Below are 17,034 nucleotides of genomic sequence, written 5' to 3' on the forward strand. Positions count from 1 at the left end.
CATTTATTTCAAAATGTGCTAAGTTATGTTTCCCAAACAGCTTCCTCTATTTTTTTCTGGAGTAAAACTGTGGAAAGCATGAGGCAGAGTGGTTTGATTCATATTGAGGGAGAGGCAGAAAGGGAAAGACTAAGCACATAGGGAGGTACTATCCCTTCACTGTCCTGAAAACACTGGGAAACAGCTTCTTGACTGAAAAGCGTTCACCCTTAGAAACTAAAGTGTAAACAAAAGTTTCCTACAGTCATTTTCTACACTAAGAATGAAAACTCAAATGAGATTGAGGTGATAACCAGAATGACACACTGGCTTCTCATATGGCTCTGGGGGATTGGGCAAAGTTTATTTCATCAGTTTCCTACCTCAGATGTTTTTGCCCAACACACTCTCTCTCTCTCTCTCTCTCTCTCTCTCTCTCTCTCTCTCTCTCTCTCTTCTCTCTCTCTCCCCCCCCCCCCTTTGAATGCTTTGGGTTAAGGAAGAAATTGATCTGATTCCTGTTTTAAAAAAAAAAAACAAAACTTCAGAAGGCCGGGTGGTGGTGGCTCAGGCCTGTAATCCTAGCTACTCAGGAGGCTGAGATCTGAGGACCGCTGTTGAAAGACAGCCTGGGCAGGAAATTCTATGAAAGTCTTATCTCCAATTAAGCACCAGAAAACCAGAAGTGGAGCTGTGGTACAAAGTGGTAGAACACTAGCTTTGAGCAAAAAGAGTTCAGGGACAGCACCCAGGCCCCACTTCTGACCAAAAAACAAACAAACAACAACAAAAAATCAGGAATTAGTCTACTCTGGACTCCATATTTTAAACAAGCAAATGGTTAGCCCAGAAAAATTATAATGGTAACCTTTCCAGTAGGAAAAGATAAGACATAGAACAGGATCCTCTTACATGTGTCCATAGAAACAATATCCCACCTCTCAAGTGAACTGTGAGAACACTCTGTGTTACACAGGTTAAAAACAAATCCTAACCTTTTGTAGTCCCTGAACAACTGAACAAATCATCCACACACTTAAGAACAGAGAAACCCAGATGTGACTGCACAAGCACACCATGTATTCTTCTTTTCTTTCTGTTTTGTTCTGTGTTGCTAAAATAGTACACCTGTCAAAGCTCCCAAGTACAGTGGGGTTCAGCACAACTAAAATTGTATTTAAAAAAAAACAGATAAATTATAAGGTAATAGTACAACCCTCACATCCAGTACCTCTTTGTCATCTCACAAATGAGCTGACAGCTGAGCCAGCCCACTAGTGCAGTGTTGATGAAAAATACTGACATCTTCACTGTTATGTTACACTGGTACAAAATCTGACTTTAGCAAATTCAAAGCTTTACACTGAGCCCAAAATATAGAGAAAAAGGAAATTGACAAGGTTCTCTTCCTTCTTTTGTGCTATGCCACAAGAGAAGAAATGGAGAAAAGTGAGACTGGGAAGAAATGGAGATAATAAAAATATCAGTAGAAAAAAATAGTTAAGGAATGGGCTGTAAGATCGAGTATACATTAATAGAAGCTAAGAATCTGTTTATTGTCTATCTCTTCCAATTGATTTAAAGTCCTCTGTGGCAGGGTTTTATGTACCTTGTTCACCATTGTATCTTCAGTATCTAGCACATAGTAGATGCTAAATATATTTTTGAGTGAATGAATAAAGTGTATAGACCCAAGAAAATAAAAGAAGAGCAGGGCACCATAGCTCTAGCCTGTAATTCTAATCACTTGGGAGTTAGAGAGATAGGGAAATCATGATTCAAGACTAGCCAGGCAAAAAGAAAAGCATGTGAGACTCCATTACCACCAATGACTGAGTGCAATGGTGCCTGCGTGTCATCTCAGCAACAGAAACACACAAATACAAGAATTGGGCCTGAGAATAAAGGAAGACCTAATCTCAAAAATAACTAGTGAGCTGGGCACCAGTGACTCATACCTGTAACCCTAGCTACTCAGGAAGCTGAGATCTGAGGACCATGGTTCAAAGGCAGGTAAGACATGTAAGTTCATAGATCCTTATCTCCAATTAACTACCAAAAAGCTAGATCTGGAGCTGTGGCTCAACTGGCTCAACTGGTATAGCGTTCGCCTTGAGCAAAGAAAAGTTAGAGACAGTGCTTAGGCCCTGAGTTTAAACCCCAGGACCATCATAAAAAAAAATTGTAATAACCAGTGCTAAATGGGGCTAGCAGGAAGTTGGTCCAAGTAATAGTGTACTTCCCTAGTAAGTGCAAGGCCTTAGTTCAAACTCCAGTACTGAAAAATTAAACAAAAGCACACTCAGAGAAAAGAGAATATGTTTTCTGACCCATCTTTCATACTCCATGTTCTCCCATTCAATCATTTCCTTTCTCTGAACCTCATTATCTTCATCTGTGAAATGGAGTTCAAGCACATGACCCCTAAGGTCACTTCTACACTACAAATTCTGTATTTTAAATAAAATCAAAGGTGTTTATTTAAAGAGAAACAGAAAAAGACTCAAATCACTTCCATGCTGGAACCAAGATCATGCAAGAGGGGAAAAACCTTGTTCTTCTTGTTTAAAAATAACCTAAGAAATAAAAAACATGGAATTGAGGAAGAAAGCTTCACAGTTTAAAGAAAACTAAACCTTTTAGAATATAGCTGCCATTTAAATCAAGCACAAAAGCACTGAAAGTAAGAACCATCCACCAAAGTTCAAAGTGTCTTCTTATCTAAACTTGTCACCTCCACAGGTCTCCAAAAGGTGACAGAATTTTGCATGTGTATACCCCCATCTGAGGTGATAATTGTCTTCATTTCAAATGCCCTAGGATATTCTCAGACCCAGATAGATTAAAAAGATGATGCCAAGGGTGGTCAGTTTTATACAGTGGCTCTGACATTTCAAAATCTTTTTCTCTAACCTTTCAAAACTAACTTTGTTCTTCCACTAGCTCATCTATAAGTGTGAATTCTCCTGTGAAAGCGTTATAATATTGTCACATGTGGTGAGTTTACACATTCTTTCCACACTTACTAAAGTTCACTTCCTTTATAAAACAAGAAAAACTCTTAATGCCTGAAGAAATAAAGAGTATATCCCTTGGTAATACCTGGTTTTCTTATGTGCACCTAATACTTGGCTTACTTAGGTGACTATTTTTTTCAAAGTGAGAGATTTGAGGCAGGTACCTGTATTTAAGCCTATTTTAAATATATTTATTTTTCAAGCCAGGCACTGGTGGCTCATGCCTGTAATCCTAGCTACTCAGGAGGCTGAGAATTGAGGGTTGTGGTTCAAAGCCAGCCCAGGCAGGAAAGTCCATGAGACTCTTATCTCCAATGACTGGAAAGAAGGTAGAAGTAGAGGTAGGTCTCAAGTGACAGAGCACTAGACTTGAGCAAAAGAAAGTTAAGGACAGCTCCCAGGCCCTAAGTTCAAGCCCCAGGACTGGAACAAAATAAATGCATATATTAATTATTTTTCAGTCATTTATGAACATCTAATAATATATGCAAAACAAAGGAGTAGATACTTAAAACATAGAAAAAATGGTGTACCTATACTTAAGTTATCACTGTCCAGTGAAGACAAGCAAACAGATGATTGTAGTTTAATTGAAAGGCTCTATTATAGTTTTAAAATGAATTGGCTCCCATGTGTTAAAGGCTGTGTTCCAGATATTGGCACTGTTTGGGGAGATGATAAGAACTGTAGGCAGTAGGGCCTAGCTGGAGGAAGTAGTTCACTAGGGTCATGCCTTTAAAGGCTATACCTGATCCCTGGTCGGTGACCCAATCTGTTTATCCATACCTTCCATGCCATAATTCTTGGGCTCAGAAACAACAGAGCCAGTCACGATGGACCAATGCCTCTGAAACCATGAATCACAATAAATCTTTCTTCCCTTATTTATGTCAAGTATGTGCCACAGTGATGCAAAAATAACTAATACAAGCTGTGCTAAAGGAAAGTACAGGGCTCTAGGAGCATAGTAGTGGTACTTCTAATTTAACTTGAATTGTCAAACTTCACAATCTATCAGAGATAGCAAGTTCTCAGTTTTCCTGTCTACTGTATATAGATTCTTTTACTTGTCTTGATTTTACCTCCTTCTATGATCTATAGAAAACTTGTGTGTGTGTGTGTGTGTGTGTGTGTGTGTGTGTGTGTGTGTGTGTGTTGGTCCTGAGGCTTGAACTCAGGGCCTTGGTACTGTCTCTGAGCTTTCTTGCTCGTGGCTACCACTCTACCATTTGAGTCATAGATCTACATGTAGCCTTTTGGTGGCTAATTGGAGATAAAAGAGTTTCATGGACTTTCCTGCCTAGGCTGGCATTGGATCTCAATCCTCATATCTCACTCAGCCTGTTCAGTAGCTAGGATTAACTGGCACAAGCCACTAGCACCTGGCTAGGAAACCGAGTTTTGGCTGAAACTCAACATGATTCTAAGTTTTTGTATCTCATTGGTTACTTCTCATTGGAACATTCTTGAGTGTCAAGCTTGTTTCCCAGGCTTACAGGCCTGGAATCTGAATCATCACTTGATCCATCCAAAGTAACAGAGCACTAAACTTTTTTGTTATTGTTTTTAAAGTGAGGCAGCTAAGCACAGTGGCATGTGTCTGCACTCCCAGCTACTCAAGAGGACTGCATGAAGCCAAGTGTTCATGGCTAATCTGGGCGACATAGTAAGACCTCATCTCTTAAAAACTGAATACTATGCGCTGGTAGCTCACACCTGTAATCCTAGCTACTCAGAAGGCTAAGATCTGAGAATTGCAGTTTGAAGCCAGCCAAGGCAAGTAAGTCCAATAAACTCCTCAGAAAAAGCCAGAAGTGGCACTGTGGCTCAAGTGATAGAGCAGTAGCCTTGAGCAAGAAGAGATCAGGGTTCTGAGTTCATGCCCTAGGTCTGGCAAAAAAGAAAGAGAAAAAAAGATAAAAGGAAAGAAAGGAAAGACGAAGGAAGGAAGGAAGGAAGGAAGGAAGGAAGGAAGGAAGGAAGGAAGGAAGGAAGGAAGGAAGGAAGGATTTTTTTAAGCAATCACCCATGGCTTACACCTGTAAACATAGGTACCATATAGCATCTCCATTCCTCCATCCTCTTTCCCTTTGTAGAGAAAACCCTCTGGATAGTGTAGCTTCTAACTTACCTCAAGGAGTATATCACTTCTGACATTGACTTCTTGTACATTCATTCTTTACTAACATCTACTCTGTGGTCTGCCTCATTTTTTGTTTGTAGAAATAACTCTTCACGTTTCACATCTCAGCCTCTGACAAACAAATAAATCATCATGTAGCTCTTTTGGCCTCATCAACCTACTTGCCTTTGGATAGTGATTGAATCATCTTTCTATGTCTCTTCATCCTGGGTGGGAGCCCTCAGCACATAATAATAGTACAAACAAATACTACTTCTTGTAAAGAAGCTCTAACTTCTCATCTAAAAAATCTGTTCCTTTGGTGTTGGGAATTTAGCTCAATGGAAGTGCAAGACTCTGATTTTGGTCCCAAACTAAAATTCATTCACCAGAATTTAATATAAAAGGTTAAAAATCCAAAGAACTATTATTTTGTCTACATATTTTCATCTGAATGAAGGCTTTTAAAAACCTCTGATGTTTTATAACAAGGATTATCACTTTGTGTATCGCAAGAAGAAAAAAATTAACAAAGAAATGACATAAAATAGTCTATAAATGTTTCTACAAGTAACCTTGTAAACAAAAACAAAATATTGTAATATAGTAAATGAAACAACTAATGGTAGATATTTGGGGAGGGAGGAACAGTAGTGAGGCTTGAACTCAGGCTCTATGGTTCAGCTTTCTTGCTTATAGGTAGCACTGTACCACTTGAGCAATGACATCATCCTGTCTTTTTTCTGGTTAATTGAGGCTAGAGCCTGATGGATTTTTTTTTGCCCAGGTTGTCATTGAACCACAGTTCTCTATATCTGAGCCTCTTTTTTTTTTTTTTTTTTTTGGCCAGTCCTGGGCCTTGGACTCAGGGCCTGAGCACTGTCCCTGGCTTCTTCCCGCTCAAGGCTAGCACTCCGCCACTTGAGCCACAGCGCCGCTTCTGGCCGTTTTCTGTATATGTGTTGCTGGAGAATCGAACCTAGGGCCTCGTGTATCCGAGGCAGGCACTCTTGCCACTAGGCTATATCCCCAGACCTATCTGTGCCTCTTTAATAACTAGGATTACAGACATGAACCAAAGATGTACAAACAAATGGTATATTTCTTTTTTTCACCTCAATTTTAAATGACTAAAGAATTACTAATTTTTACCACTTAATATACAGACTCTTTCAAAAATGGTAATCTGCATGATAAAAAGATGATAGAACAATTAATGAAAAGGCTAAGAACTACTATTGGGTGCAAATTTCCCTTTTTTTTTTTCTTCGACTAGAACAGGATTTCATTGGAGACAGTAACAATTACCTCTAAAGAGTAGAGCACAATGCACAGTTTATAGCAAGACTGCTCAGAATTCATGCTTTTTGTTTAAACTGTAAAGCAATACAAAAAAATAACCTGGAGATTCACAGTGGCATTACTAAGCTCTAGACTGGGCTCCATAATTGCTTTATATCCTGAGAGGCTCAAGAAAATGGGTCAGAAGCTGACCTGCTGGAAGAATTCTTAGGAAAGCCTAAAAGTGGTAGCTAAGGCTCAGGTACACACTTGGCTGTGCGTAAGATTCTATTCTGAAAAAAACAAATGAAAAAGTCAGGCACTGGTTGCTTATGTCTATAATCCTATCAATTCAGGAGACTGAGATCTAAGGGTCATGGTTCAAAGCCAACCCAGACAGCAAAGTCCACAAGACTCTCTTCTCCAATTAACTACAAAAAAAGTCAGGAGTGGCACTGTGATTCAAGTGATAGAGTGCCAGCCATGAGGAAAGAAGTTCAGGGAAGCCCCTAGACCCTGGTGTCAAGCCCCAGGACTGGCACACACACACACACACACACACACACACACACACACACACACACACACACCAACATTGTATGTGGAGGCATGGTTCAGCACTATTATTCTGGTAAGCACAAGGCACTGAGTTCAGACCTCAGTATGGAAAAAAAAAGTTCAGTAACATTGGTGTTGATATTTTTACACCACATATGGTAAGGAAATTATGTTTTTCTTTGTCACTCTATCATATATTTAGTAGTATGACTGATTTGGTGTGTATGTATGTATGTATGTGCACACATGTGTGCAAGTGTGCACTGGTACTGAGGTTTGAACTCAACTCAGGGCCTGAGCATTGTCTCTGAGCTTTTATGCCCAAGATTAGTGCTCTATCACTTAAGCCACAGCTCCACTTCTGGCCTTTTGCTGGTTAATTGAAAATAAGAATCTCATGGACTTTCTTGCCTAGGCTGGCTTTGACCCGTGATCCTCAGACCTCAGCCTTCTGAGTAGCTAGGATTAAAGGTGTGAGGCACCAGTGCTCTCATCCCCCAGCTGATTTAAAAATTGTCAATTACATCTCATTTTGCAACATGAGAATGAAGTTTTTGAAGTCTCTTCTAATCCTCTTTCCCCACTCAAAAATATATAAACATAGACTAGACTCTTACAGCTGACACTCTAAAAACTATTTTCGACTTTAGGTAGGCAGTCAGCATGTGTTCTATCTTAATCATATTAAACTTCAACACAATCCTTTCCATAAGGCTTGCCTGCTCAGTGAAACACAAGTCACTCCCTAAATTACCATTCTCCCTTTTTTAAGAGCCCTGGCTATTAAGATAGTAAAAGGACCTACTCCTGATAGCCTAGGTGATCATATATCCCAAAATTGGAGAGATTCTAAATGTAGCTCCATGATCAACAGACTGACCCTATATCTCAAAGTCCCTCCATTACAATCATTTCATTTGGCTTAAATATTGATGAATCCTGTCAATATGCAAGCAAAATACTCTGTAAGGTTGAATGGTGAAAGTAGTATGATATAGTGGGAAGAGCAAGATCCTGGAAGCAGTGAAATTTCATTTTCAAGCTAAGCTTTACCAATCCCCAACTGTCAGCACTGATTTAATACATCTGTAAAATGCAGATGATGGGGCCCACCTTGAAGAACTATTAATATGGTTATTTTTTATTCCTATAGTTACCAGAGGGAAAATATAATTAATAAGCATATTTCAATCACAGTGAGACATTGATGGTAGCTCTTAGCTCTCTAATAAACCTTTATATGCACTACCACAGTACCTAGGCCAGTACCCCCAATAAGAGTAAAAGTAAACTAAGTTGTTGACTCTCATAAAAATTTAGTAGCTTATTTGAAGTTGTATAGCTAATGAGTAACAGAGCAAGTAACTGAGCTCAGATCTCTAGCTTTAAATCCCAGGTTCTTAGATACGTGGGTGCCCTTTGTGTTCTGTACCTACCCTAGAAGAAAATGGTGACATGATAGACTTGGTGGTTCAGGTTGCTTTGAAAACGATCAGTTCTGAAAGACTACAGTCAAATTTAAGTATACAAAAGGTATATACACACACACACACACACACACACACACACACACACAAGTATACGTTTGAGGTGGTTTCATATAGGTCCAAATGCATACCAGTAAATAACAGAAGCCATAAAAGCAGCGAGATCTAGCCTGGCCTGCTAGTACATGAAAATAGATTATGTTGAAACATTCCTAGCTCTCATCTTGGTCCTATATTCCAAAAATCCCATGGAGCTGTAAGTACCCAAGCATCAAAACACATGCCCCAAGCTAGGCACTGGTGGCCCATGCCTGTGATCCTAGCTACTCAGGAGACTGAGATCAGAAGGAATATGTCTCCAGGTCAGCCCAGGCAGAAAAGCTCACAAGATTCCCTTCTCAACTTATAGCTTGGCAAAATTGTACTCACCTAGGACTTTGAATGTGGCCAAGTGGTAGAGTGCTTGCCTAGCATGCATGAAGCCCTGGGTTCAATTCCTCAGTACCACATATACAGAAAAGGCCAGAAGTGGTGCTATGGCTCAAGTGTTATAGTGCTAGCCTTGAACAAAAGGAAACCAGGGACAGTGCTCAGTCCCTGAGTTCAAGCCCCACAACTGGAAAAAAATAATTGCACTCACCTGTCATCTGAAGCTATGTGGAAGGCTGAGATTGGGAAAAAGAAGTTTCTAAGCTATCCTGCAAAAAATCCAGAATATTCAATCTGCATAGACAAAAGCTGGATGTAGTAGTGCAAGCCTACAATTCCCAGGAACAATGAAAAACCTAAAATAGGATAATCGTGACCAAAGCAAGACACTACCTCAAGAAAAGTAAAAGCATGCTTCCATCTTGGGTGGAATTATAGAGTATCAGCCTATGAAATGCAAAGCCTTTTGCTCAATCTGCAGTATAAGCAAGAATAAAATCCTGCTCCAACCCAGATGATTAAGATTGGGTCTGATGGCCCTAACCGACACCTTTCTCTCCAATGCTCCCCTCCCAAGTAACAAGGGCCATCCTAATAATCACATGTCTAAGGGATGTGAAAAGGCTGATGAGGCAGGGTCCCTTTTTGTCTCTGGTCCCATTCCTGTCCCTTATCAAGCATGTTGCCAGCCTTTACCTTCCTCAGCCTGATGGAATATGTCTTGTGAGAAGACCATCTACAGCTTGGGGACAAGACCTTGGAGGAGAAAGAATAGGAAGGAAATTTCTGATCATAGGCATTAAGGGACTTCAGAAAAACAGCCTCAGGGAAATAGCTTCTTGGTACACAGGGGATAGCTAGACCTCAGGCATTAGGGGTCCAAAATGTACAAAAACATCTACCTCACCCCCACCTCTTTGTTCTACCTTCCCATCTCTGTACTCCACCAGCACTGAAAGGAACACCCATGCTCATCTTTTTTTTAGAGATTAAACACTTTATTTTTTCTGTCTCTTCATTTTATTTTATTCTATTTATTGTCAAAGTGATGTACAGAGAGTTTAGTTTCATATGTTAGGCCTTGGGTACATTTCTTGTACTGTTTGTCATCTTTAAGGGGCCAAGTGGACTTGGATGGTAAGGGTAGCAGAGAAAATCATGATGGATTGAAGGACCCATACAAATGCTTCTAATTCTTGGGTAACTCGTGAGAATTAGAAGAATTCCAATATTGAGCTAGATTGAACATTCCCTTACCTCAGTGGGGTAGACTAAAGATAGGGATTTGAGCTGCTGGCTCTGAGCAAACTTACCCCAAGAGATACAATACACAAAAAAGTGACATAATTTCACACTCATTTATTAGTTAAGATCAGAAAAACTACAACAAATGTGGAACTTGTTGAGATAGCTGAGCAGGAACTTACAGGCAACACAAAGATATCTTTGCTTCAAACTGGAGGCAGATTAGCACCTCCCACCCTCTCAACCCAACATTCCTTGGCCCTTTCTTACTTTGCCACAGCTGCCTTGGGGAAGAAGAGAAAGCTACAAACAACACACCTATAGGAAGGGGAAAGCAGCAGGGGCACTGTGGAGAGTAATGGCCCATGACCAGTTTGTATGTATGTATGTGTGTGCCAGTATTGGGGATAAACTCAGAGCCTAGGCTCTGTCCCTGAGCATTTTTGGCTCAAGGGTAGTGCTCTACCACTTGAGCCATGGCTCTTTGCTGGTTAGAGATAAGAGTCTCTTAGACTTTCCTGACCCAGCTGACTTTGAACCACAACCTAAGATCTCAGCCCCTAAAGAGCTAGGATTACAAGCTTGAGCCACAGGCATCAAGCTAACCAGTTCTATTTTTAACACAATCCTCTCAAGAGAAGCACCACCTACATACAGAAAGCACTGTCCCTGATGTCTGCCGTCTCACAGACATTCACGAATAACTGGAGAGATCTGGAATGGAGGTAGCACAGATTTGAAGGATGTTGTATAGCCAACACTATTCCAAGCAATGTCTTTTTTCAAGACAATTCAGTGGTCTTTCAGGCAGGCTGATGAGCAGATAATAACACTGATGTGATTCTGTGTGTGTGTGTGTGTGCGTGTGTGTGTGTGTGTGTGTGTGTGTACACCAATGCTGGGGTTTGATCTTAGGGTCTGGGCACTGTCCCTGCTCAAGGCTACCTCAAGGCTAGTGTTCTACTTACTTGAGCCACAGCTCCATTTGCTGCCAGGACTGGCTTTGAACCATGACCCACCAATCTCAGCCTCCTGAATAGTGAAGATTACAGATATTACCTACCAGCACCCAGCTTGATGTGACAAAGAGAAAATGGGCAAAGGATTTACAAAAGCACTGCCTGAAATTTTGTGAGGCCAATTTACCTATCATAGCCACTGTAAACTTGTTCCACTTGGAACCAAGAGGAACAGTTTGCTCACTCAAGACATTTCAGGAAAATATATTTCTTGCTCCCTCCACAACTGCAAAAATGTATCTGTAGGCTATTTTAACTTATTTTACCTAGGGTCAAACCATACACAAGATAGACACTCTTAATATGATCTCAAATTACACTCTCTCCAGTCATCTTAACCAAATTCATCCAAAAGATCAAACTTGTCAAAAGAATTAGATAAACTTAATCCATTTTCTATTATATAGTATTATATAGTAAATTTAACACCAACAGCCCTCTAAAACCTTCCAAGTTAATCCTTTCCCTAACACATACCAATTTTAATCAGAACTACTTTGTTCTACAGTGTCACCATGATGAATACCAAAACATCACTTCTTGCTTGTCTTGGCCAAAGGCCTGGAAGGTCTCACTAAAGAGCAGATCCACCAGAACCAAAATGCTCTTTCTTTTGGCTTTTGGGAGAAACCTTCCTTTTTTGTGGGTTGTGGGGCTTGAACTCTGGGCCTGGGCACTGTCCCTGAGCATTTCTGCTCAAGGCTAGCGCTCTACCATTTGAGCCATAGCATAACTCCCGGTACTCTGGTGGTTAACTGGAGATAAAGACCTCAAAGACTTTCCTGCCCAGGCTTGCTTTGAACTACAATGCTCAGGTCTCAGCCTCCTGAATAGCTACGATTACAGGAGTGAACCACCAGCATCCGTTTTGGGGGATGGAAGGGGGAAATCTTTTAATAGGACAGATTCAGCTTCTTCCACAACAAGTAAGTCTGGTGGAACTGAAACACAAAAACTGGACCTCACCTATATAACTTAAAAATCAAAAAGAAGCACACATGCATACTAGAGTAGCTTCCAACCTAAATAGCAATTTCAATCCAAAATGTTCTAAGATACAACATGACTTAAAACTCTGAAATCACAATATTTTCACGAAAAAAAACCAAGAGGAAAACAAAAAGGAGTGGGGGATAAAAGGTTTCTTCACTTGAGCTTCTCCAAGGTGTCATCCAGTCAGCCAGCAGCATCCAGAGAATCCACCATCTGTAAAATTTAAATGCATTTATGAGAAATTCCCATCTGACTTACATAATTGTAACCCCTCTATACATCACCTTTACAATAGAATTTTTTTAAAATTCCCAATTTAAACTGTGAGTGTGATACTTAAAAGTAGTCACTCTTACTTAAAATAAGAAAACTAAGCAAGTAAATATATGCATATTTGTATATATGCATGCCCAAAATAATAAGTGGTCAATTTGGGCAGAGAAATAATGGGTTAATTTTCTCTGGGGAAATTTTGGCTTTACATTTTCTATGACATAAAATAAGCTGCTGTTTTATCAAAATCAAATATATCTCTTTTTACCAAAAAAGTCAATTGTGGGCTGGGAATGTGGCTTAATGGTAGAGTGCTTGCATACTATGCATAAAGCCCTGGAATCAATTCCCCAGTACCACATAAACAGAAAAGGACAGAAGTGGAGCTGTGGCTCAAGTGGTAGAGCACTAGCCTTGAGCAAAAGGAGCTCAAAGACAGTGCCCAGGGCCCGAGTTTAAGCCCCAGGATTGGCAAAAAAAAAAAAAAAGTTCATTGTAGCCAAGTGCTGATGGCTCATGTCTGAGCTAGCTACTCAAGATACTGAGACCTGGAAGATCACAGTTCAAAGTCAGCTCAATCAGAAAAGTACACAAGATTCCATAGCCAAAATAATCATAAAATCGGACTGGAAGCATGGCTCAAGTGGAATGGCTCCATTTAAACAAGCAAACCAAGCAAGCAGAAGGCTTTGAATTCAAACCCTCATACAAAGAAAAAACTAAAAGAAATAAGTCTTAAGAAATTAATTAGTTTGGAGTATTTCAATTGGTACTTACCTTTCTGAAATCAGTGAGTTTATACGGAATCAGCACCTCCTCTCTCAACTTGCTTACGAACTTTCTTGCACTTATAGCAGGCAGAGCGCCAGGCAAAATTTATCCCTTTACACCATGAGCAGAACCAATCCGTTTTATAGGAGCAGGAAGAAAACTGACCTAAGGGTTTTTTCTCTTGTGAGGTTTTTTTCTCCTGCTTTTTCCTGGGGGTTTTTCTCTCAGCTTGGCTCTCTGATGCAAGTGTTTCTTGAGGTTTGTCTGCACTTTCTTCCTTGCTATGGTTGTTGGTGAACCCTGAGTCTGCCACCCTCTGGGTACTCGCCGTACATCCTTCCTCTCTGAGGCTCCTATTTATCCCCTCAGCTGCCATCTCCTGGACAGTACTTTCCTCTTCCTCCTGGCCATGGCTTACCTTCATGTCTACCATGCCCTGGACAATATCTGCACTTCTTTCCTGGATACCACTCATGGTTACTTCCAAGGAGGCCATCCCTTGGACTTCCTGTGAACCTTCATTCTGACTGCCCCTATTGCTGCCCAGAGGAATCATCCCCTGGGGATTTTGTTCTTCTTGGTAGCAGAGTCCACTTTCCTCAAGGGGATCCATTCCCTGGAATGTCTCAGCATGTTCTGCTTGGTTTAAGTATCTGTTGTCTTGGAGATAAGGTCCCTGGGGTTTCTCTGAACCTTCTTGCCCTTCACTTTTGCTGTCTCCTTGGAGGAAGGAGCTGTGAAGGTTTTCCAGACCTTCCACTTGGATATCACACCTCTGATCACACAGAGTAACCATCTCTCCCTGGAAGCCTTCTGCAGCCCATAGGCCATGAGGGTATACGCCCACAGGAGGCATGTGTAGTGGGAGTACTCCTGATGCAGCTTCCGTGACAACAGCAGGTAGATGAGGCTGCACGAAAGGAACTCCCATAGGGAACGATGGATATAGCGGGAGATGGTATGGCATACAGATTGGTTGATGGAAGATGGGCTGGGTGAGATCTGGCTGAGGAACGATTGACTGTGGAACAATTAGATGAGGCTCCATTGACTGAAGAGCAATTGGTTGAGCGTCAATTGGCTGAAAAGAGATTAGATGTGGCTCCATAGGCTGAGGGGAGACTGGCTGAGGCTCCAGTGGAGATGCAATTAGATGAGGCTCTGCTGGCTGAGGAGTGAGTAGCTGAGGAGATATTGGCTGAGGAGCGATTGGTTGAGGATCAGTTGGCTGAGCATCAGTTGGCTGAGGAGCGATTTTCTGAGGAATGAATGACTGAGAACTCATTGGCTGAGAAATTATTGACTGAGGAACCATTCCTTGAGGGGCTACTGGCTGAAGAAGAGGCCAAACAGGTTGTACAACTGAGGTCCAGGAACTTAATGTGTCCGACATATACGTGACTGGTATTGGGGCTGGCGTCTGAGCCTCCAAATTTTGCCTGTCGTGTACAACCATGGCTCCAGGTCCCCCTGAAGCTCCCACAGCTCCCACATCTGTCTGCTGATCTGCATTCAAAAGCACCACTGCTGCCTCCAATGGCACGGCTTGAGCCCCAAGCTCTGTATCCTGGGCCATTGTGGTGTCCTGTGCTGATTTCTCAGCCTGGAGCAGCCTATTGCGAAGGGCTTCACGTTCTTCCATGGCCTGCCGTAAGGCAGTCTGTGTGAACAGCAGCTGTGCAGCAGCCTCATTTCGCTCCTCCCGCAACTTTTGCACTTGAGAAATCAGAGCCCAAGAAGCAACCTCATGCTTCTCTATTTGGTCCTGCAACCGCTGGACACAACGCTCCTGCTGCTCGCAATGTCTCACTGAGGCTTTCACACCCAAAGCCAAGCTGCTCCACGCATAGGCCCTTTTGAGGCAGTGTGGCATCTGCGGGTTGGCAACAACCAATCGGAGCTGGTCCTCTACCTCCTTCCAAGACAGCGAGCTGAAGGCCACATAAAACTCTGGCCCTCCTCCATTCATAAGAATTTCACTGTTAATGAACTGAACCACTTCTGTGTGGCGGAAGCCACTGTTGCCACCCCCAAAGTCCAAGGCCATGGCTGTTGCTACCAAGTTTAGCGGGAGCCTAATCAAGCTGCAGCCTAAGGAAGTGCGGCCTAGTTAACTTCCGACACAGCCTCTGCCGCCCACCGCACCAAAGGAGGCCGCAAGTTTGCCTTACCGCTGCGACGCAGTCACTGCAAGGCCACCGCGGCCAAATCCAAGTTCATTCCTTACAGTCTTGCTCTCGTCCTCAGCCACCTTCCTCCCTTACTCGCTCTTTCTTGTAATAAAGTGGAGCCTCTCACTGTTGCGACCTCTGCTACACGTGGAGGATTCCACAATGGCGGTAGTGCGACACGGGCGCAATAATATGACGTTGTGACCGCAAAGCCTGCTGGAACCAGCTGCCCTCCACATAGCCCCACCCACTAGGCACTCAGGGCAATGTAGGTTCCCTGGCGCCAATGGAAATGAAACTTTGTTGCAAGAGTTTACACGATAATAGCCACAATCAGGGAATCAATGCCAAGAAAACATGAATATGTAGACTGGTACCAGTGTCTCATGCCTATAACCCTACCGATTTAGGAGGCTTAGATCTAAGGATCATGGTTTAAAGCCAGCCCAGGCAGAAAATTCCTTGAGACACTCTTATGTCCAATTAACCATAAGAAAACCGGAAGTGGCGCTGTGGCTCAATTGGTAGAGCCACAGTCTTGAACATAGAGAGGTTTCCCAGGGCCCAGAGTTCGAGTCCTAGGATCAGCACCAAAAAATAAAAGTAAAAACATTTTGGTACCAGGCGCCAGTGGCTCAGTGTAATCTTAGCTACTCAGGAGGAACACCTGAGTATCTCATGGCTGCTCTTGGCTCAGTTCCAACTATTTCATTACCGTCCATTATAACTACAAAAAGATTACAATGTGACAATTCCATATATACTTCAGTGTTCCTTGAACAAAGTCAGCCTCTTTTGTTGTTGTTGGGGATTGTTGTTGTTGGGGCTTGGTGGGGGGCTTGAATTCAAGACCGGGGCACTCTCCCTGAGTTCCTTTGCTCAATGATAGCACTCTACCACTTTGACCTACAGCTCCACTTGTGGTTTTTGAGTGCTTAATTAGAGACTAACACTCTCATGGGAATTTTTCTGCCCAAGCTGTATTGGAACTGCGATCCTCAGGTCTCAGCCTCCTGAATAGCTAGGATTACAAGTGTGAGCCACCAGCACCCAGCTGATATTTATTTCTTTCTCTTGCCTTTTTACTCTAGGTAAGAATTCCATTACCATACAAATGAGAATTGGAGAGTAGACACCATTGTTTTCTTCCTGACATTAGAGGAATCAATTTCAGTTTTTCCACATTGGATATGGTATTGGCCTTAGGTTTGTTATAGATAGCCTTTATTAAACTGAGGTATGTCCTCTGTATTTGTCGTTTATTTGGAGCTTCTATTATGAAAGTAGGTTGGATTTGTCAAAAGTGTTTTGCTTTCTTTTGAGATAATTGACATAATCTTGTGATATTTGATCTGATTCTGCTTAATATGCTGAATTAGCATGATTGGCTGATTTGCATAGATTAAACCATCTTTATAGTAATTCAATCATGGTGTATGGCCTTTTTAATGCGTAGTTGAATTTGGGTTGCAATTATCTTATTAAAGATTTATATATATATATGTTCATCAAGCAAATTGTTCTATATTTTTGTTGTTATAATCTTTGTTTGTTTGTTGTTTTGTTTTGTTTTTTTGCCAGTCCTGGGCCTTGGATTCAGGGCCTGAGCACTGGCCCTGGCTTCTTTTTGCTCAAGGCTAGCACTCTGCCACTTAAGCCACAGCGCCACTTCTGGCCCTTTTCTATATA

The 17,034-nt window shown here is 41.7% G+C and overlaps 1 protein-coding gene across 1 annotated transcript; it reads right to left on the minus strand.

Moving 5' to 3' along the window:
• Positions 1–13,199: 13,199 nt before the first annotated feature.
• Positions 13,200–15,221, minus strand: Tex13d (TEX13 family member D). Its single transcript, XM_048335316.1, has one exon. It carries the CDS (start codon positions 15,219–15,221, stop codon positions 13,200–13,202), a length of 2,022 nt encoding a protein of 673 aa, XP_048191273.1.
• Between the last annotated feature and the right edge of the window lie 1,813 nt (positions 15,222–17,034).

The sequence above is a fragment of the Perognathus longimembris genome, chromosome 28 (genome assembly GCF_023159225.1).
Source record: "Perognathus longimembris pacificus isolate PPM17 chromosome 28, ASM2315922v1, whole genome shotgun sequence".
Taxonomy (NCBI): domain Eukaryota; kingdom Metazoa; phylum Chordata; class Mammalia; order Rodentia; family Heteromyidae; genus Perognathus; species Perognathus longimembris.